The sequence below is a fragment of the Dipteris shenzhenensis genome, chromosome 26, assembly GCF_047967505.1.
Source record: "Dipteris shenzhenensis isolate YYH24624 ecotype China chromosome 26, Dip_SZ_1.0, whole genome shotgun sequence".
NCBI classification, from domain to species: domain Eukaryota; kingdom Viridiplantae; phylum Streptophyta; class Polypodiopsida; order Gleicheniales; family Dipteridaceae; genus Dipteris; species Dipteris shenzhenensis.
This window is the reverse complement of record NC_141621.1, coordinates 23,567,139-23,572,576: the sequence shown is the minus strand read 5'-3', so window position 1 is coordinate 23,572,576 and position 5,438 is coordinate 23,567,139. Positions and strand designations below refer to the sequence as shown.

General features: G+C 42.4%; 1 protein-coding gene across 1 annotated transcript; it reads left to right on the top strand.

Annotated features, from left to right (window-relative positions):
* Positions 1-390: 390 nt before the first annotated feature.
* Positions 391-3,250, top strand: LOC147884846 (cytokinin riboside 5'-monophosphate phosphoribohydrolase LOG3-like). The gene is made up of 7 exons (XM_087397223.1): positions 391-507; positions 899-996; positions 1,396-1,426; positions 1,640-1,739; positions 1,951-2,021; positions 2,094-2,237; positions 3,179-3,250. The coding sequence occupies exons 1-7, from the start codon at positions 391-393 to the stop codon at positions 3,248-3,250; spliced, it is 633 nt and encodes a 210-aa protein (XP_087253349.1).
* Positions 3,251-5,438: the final 2,188 nt, after the last annotated feature.

Below are 5,438 nucleotides of genomic sequence, written 5' to 3'. Positions count from 1 at the left end.
TTATTGCAAATGGTGGCAGAATCCAAGCTTGCTCGACTGCCTGCTGCAAGAAATCCACACTCCACCACTTCAGATCCCCCCTCCTACGCAACCACGGATCTCCAGATCTCCCCTCGGATCCCTCCGTTTTCTGTACCGCCTCGCTCATTACACAAGCCACGTTCTGCCCGTCATTAGCTAGCCATAGCCTGGCTCAGAGCTTGCTTGCAGCGGGCGGATGCAGCTGGAGGCGGCGGGATGCGCGCGCGGTCGATGTGGGCGACAGCCGTGAAGGAAGAGAATCAGCCTATAAGGTGGTCGTGACTCGCATCCGCACCCCCTCCTTCCCCCTTCGTTTTCGAAAATAGGTTTATGAGGCTACTTAACCTCAGTACTTGTAGCGATTCCGCCATGGAGGAGAGCCGAGGTTCGTGCTCCACCTTCAGAAGGATCTGCGTATTTTGCGGGAGCAGCAGCGGCTATAAAAGTGCGTTTGGCGACGCTGCGTTGGACCTTGGCAAAGAGCTGGTACGAAGCAGTCATCTCCATCTCCATTCTCCAACGCACGTATGTCAGAAATTGACGGTCCGTCGGAATCGGCTTTCACGTTCCATTTGAATCGAATAGTTTCTGGAAAGTGTTTCTTTGTACTAGAAATAGAAATAATGATCTCCAGCCCACGGAATACAACGAGAGTGACCTCGGCGGTAGCAGTCTGCGAGGTTTCTGAATGAAGAGTTGTCTGTGCTGTGTTTGCTTCCTGACAGGGCATAATATTTTTGAACGTGCCATTGTGCCGTGAATCCTCAATTCCTCATGTTAGGATAGTTTGGGAAATTTTCGCTTGAATGATTTGAAATTGGATCGGACGACACATCGTCGCAACTCATGATCAATGGCTGTCGGGCTGTGCATGTAGGTGGAGCGAAGAATGGACCTGATATACGGGGGCGGGAGTGTTGGATTGATGGGTCTGGTTTCAAAAACTCTCCATGAGGGTGGCTGTCTCGTGACAGGGTACGTCCCTTCCGTAATTCGCTCGTCGCTAATTGCTTTCAACGTTGAACGAAAGCTTCAAGCAATTGTGGCAGTTAGTAACATGTTATTTAAGGCTCAGTTATATCGCAAGGAAACGATCAACAGAACTCATGTTCGTTATACAGAGAACGGCCGGGGAATTGGGTATTGAATGATAGTCTAGTATGAAGGTTAATTGGCGCTCACCATTTGATTGACGAGCACATAAGTTTTCCGTTGCGAAGTCTTCGCATGTTGAAGTTGGAAACTTGAAATACTTCATCATTTTGAAAGATGTCGATCAGCGTCTCTATTGCATTTCCTTTTTTTGATTGCTGTATATATAATAACACGCTGACGTGAGGCAGGCTTTACCTTTCCTGACTGACTGTATGGCAGGGTACTCCCGAAAGCTCTCATGTCTCAGGAGGTATGTGAACGCAGTTCAATTATCGACGGGGCCAAGTAATGTCGTACATCTGCAGAAAGGCAGCTAGCTTCTGCAGAGAGCTTTGGCTTAGGCTGCGTTGAAAGGTTTCATTGCAGCCAGCATCCTGGCCTGAAAGTAGGGTGAAACGCAGTATGCTATGAGAAAGAGGCGACCATGTGAAAGTGAATGACGGTATGCATTCTGCAATGGCAGATTTCTGGTGAAACTCCGGGCGAGGTGAGGTTGGTGGCAGACATGCATGAGCGCAAGGCTGAAATGGCGCGCCTGGCAGATGCTTTCATCGCGCTTCCGGGCGAGTTTCGCGTAACTTGGATGCCGTTACATCGTAGCTTGCATGAAAATGTTGAAGGCTTTTGGTTGTTTCCGAGTATTGTCACTCCAAAAAATCTTATTCTCCGGCTTTGTGATCAGTACTGAATTATCAAATGATGGCCAGCCATTGCTCACTTGGAAGCTGGTATCTTCGATCTTTGAACTAACGGCTTTTCGTTTATAATTTTCAGGAGGGTATGGCACACTGGAAGAGTTGCTGGAGATGATCACCTGGTCGCAGCTGGGCATACACGATAAGCCGGTAAAACTTTGCTTGTGGCATCACGTTTTAGATTTTGGTAGTCTTCAAAATCATACACTGAAATCTGTGCAGGTAGGACTGCTGAATGTGGATGGATATTACGATTCGCTGCTTAATCTGTTTGACAAATTTGCGGAGGAAGGGTTCATCAAGCCAGGGGCACGGCAGATCGTGGTGTCTGCTTCCACAGCCAAGGAACTGATCACCAGAATGCAGGTCTGATTTTTAATGATCGATCAAATTGATCAAAAGCATTCTGCGACGGATCGTTTCCGTCTTATGGCTGGCGATTTAATATACAACATTGCGATTGACGTTATGGAAAGAAGCATCTTCTTGGACTTAGAAATTAGCCAATTGCATTCCATCTATTCAAAGATCGTGTGTGTGTGTGTGTGTGTGTGTGTGTGTGCGTGGTGTGCGTGTGTGAGAAACACACACACGCGCGTGCCCACACACACGCACAAGCACACCCACACCCACACATACGCACACGCACAAAAACGTCAAATATTATGGCATGCACTTTTGTGATGTGTAAGTTCGGGGACCGACGCGGTCCTGTGGCACAACATGATTGCACCTGACCTTGGCAACTACAACAAAACCTGTGTGCATTGCATTTTCTTGTGTCACCAAAAGCTTCTCAAGGTTCAAAAATGGCAGAGGATGGTGGGCGGGGAGTAGGAGTGTGTTGAGCAAGGCTTGTGGAGGGAGAATGGAGATAGTGCCACATCGCAAGCTCTTTGAGCCACTTCTTGAGTTTTTTTTTTTTTTTCAACCTCATTTTTGAAAGGTGTCGTGTAGAGAAAGAGTACTAGAGAGAGAACAACATCAATTATATAGTATATAGACACGTGTGTGTGTGTGTTTATGAGTGCGCGTGCGTGTGTGTGCGTGCATGTGTGTGTGTGTGTGTGTGTGTGTGTGTGTGTGTGTGTGTGTGTGTGTGTGTGTGTGTTTTATACATATTTACATACCCACACATACATACTTATATAAATACATACATACATATGTGTGTGTGCATCTCTCATGTATGTATATGCTTTTATTATGAATGGGTTTTATGTTTCCTCTTATGCTTTCATCAATGATCAACAATGTGATCCAATGGCTATAGCATTACTTTAATATCATCCTCTTCTTTTGTGTAGGAGTATGTACCGGTTCATGATCGAGTGGCACCTCGACAAAGTTGGGATATTGAACAATTGGACACGATTTAGTCCTTTTTAGCAATCAAGGAGTGTTATAGAAGAGAATTCGAATGCCAATGTTTCTCATGTTTTTTCTTTTTTAGAAAAATCCTCCTACTACTTTAGGAACCTTCTCACCCTCTAAGGGAGTCCCCACCGACATTCTTGCTCTCTGATTCCTTGTGGAGAATTATGTAGGATGAAGCTCCCAATTTTTTAACAAGTCATTTGAAGTTCGTGACTTTAACGACTCATTAACATAATATTTAAGAGAGGAAAATAAGGGTTAGTGCTTGTTATAATTTTCCCAAAAAGCAATATATAATTGAAAATTTGCATAATGGTTTATCCACTTTTGAGTTTGTGCTAATAAAAATTTGACACTCCCATGTTATTTTAGCAAGATATTGTTATATGCTCCTTTCTTCAAGAAGTAACAAGGGATTTCTCGTGTTGATGTTGCATGATTCCTCCATGTGCAATCCATTTCTATAGGTTATTTTATTGTACATTCTTATTGAAGAAGTACATGAGAGAATGTGATGTGCTTGAGATATTCAATTATTTAAAACAATATTTTCTTCCATTATAAAAAAACACATAATAATGTATAATCAAGGTTAGAAAGGAGGTCAAGTATGCCTCAGCACAATATCACATAATTTATTTAAAATCAAAGTTGCTCTAATTTGCAAATCGCATAATACAATCATGAAGGCAATCTCAACACATTGCTTTGTATAGTCTGTAAAAAATTTCTCAAAAGGTTTAAGTCCTATCTTCCTAGGATGTTCATTAGATAAAAGTACCTTTGTACACTTTATGGGAAACAAGGTAGCTTTTAATCCGACTTAAGAGCATCACCTCTTAACCTTTTATGTAAAGTGAAGAGTGGGGCCAATTACCCCATACAAGCTCGATTGAGATAAGATTTTGAGTGTGCCAAATTTCTAAATCCTACATATATAAATACATTCTCAATCCAATACCCTTAAATCCTACATCTTAAGTACTGTGCTTGTAATACCCTCAATTCAATACCAAAGTTTCATCAAAACTCCTTGGACTTGTTTCTTTGAGGCATTGAAATTTTCATAAGTATTCAAATTACAAATTCTTAAGGATGTCTTTAAGGAGTGCGGTTGGAAATATGTGTTGTTACTTTTGATTTTATCTTTAAAATGATGACTACATGTGGAAATAGAATAAATTATAAAAAGAAAATATGTTTTTGTGAGGCACTTTATAACTATGTTAACATAAGATTTAGCTTCACCCATGTGTAGATGGTCTTGGGTCTTGTTTGAATCAACAATGATGCAATATAGTTACTCAAAAAATATTGAATGAGTAGGTAGTAAAGCTTATAAATGACAATTGCTAATCGAGGTGGGAGACGTGATCGAAGAGGCAAGGAAGTGGAGTGATGGGACAAATTCAGGTGACCTAGATCGAAGAGCCCATCTTCTCCATCACCCCCCTACTTATGATTCTGACACCCGGGCATGAAGGTGAAGATTCTTTCTTGGTTTTGACGAGCCGTACTTAGGTGACAAAAACAAAGTGATAGGAGAGCCGATGACGCTTTTCACTTTTCTAGTAAGCCTTTCTCTTGGGAGGAGTTGTCTTTTCTGTCCAAAGCTCCAGTCTTCTCTGCCAAAGTATCAGATTTGTCACCCATCATCTCCCTAGGGCAATTCAGCACTCGAAAAAGGAGGCAGAGCCCTGATTCATAGGTTGACTTATGCGGTTGCAATCCAGATTACTGCTAGGGGAGGATTCTCCCCAAAAGATAGGCGCAGTGGTCCTCTTGGCCCTTAAAGTTCCTCAAACTGAGTACATCAAAGCTTCTTCTTTAGGATATTAAGGGAATGAGGCAAGGAAGAAAGAGGAGATACCCTCTATTTTTAAGAATAGATTTGATGACTTAATAGACAAGGAGATAAAACAGTGGATTCAAGAAAATCAAGATAGCATGGATGGTGGTGAAGTCAAACTTGATTTGTCAAATTAGGATTTTGAAGAGGAAATTAACAAGGATGATGCCATGGTCACGGAATCCCTTGGAGAGGATGATGCAAAGAAGAGCTTCGTCAACCCACTCTAGGAGATAAGGATTTCTCTGTGCAAGGGAAACCTCTAGCAAAATCAAAGAAGGCTCTCCCAGCTCAAAGAGATATCTTCTCATATGAAATGCCACAACCCAAGGAATAAAAAG

What these genes read in the sequence shown, in the direction of transcription:
- LOC147884846 (XM_087397223.1), top strand. Translation starts at nt 391, where the DNA reads ATGGAGGAGAGCCGAGGTTCGTGCTCCACCTTCAGAAGGATCTGCGTA. An exon ending in AAGCTCTCATGTCTCAGGAG is followed by an intron (nt 1,427 to 1,639) that starts GTATGTGAACGC and finishes CTGCAATGGCAG; the next exon opens with ATTTCTGGTGAAACTCCGGG. An exon ending in TGCTTTCATCGCGCTTCCGG is followed by an intron (nt 1,740 to 1,950) that starts GCGAGTTTCGCG and finishes TATAATTTTCAG; the next exon opens with GAGGGTATGGCACACTGGAA.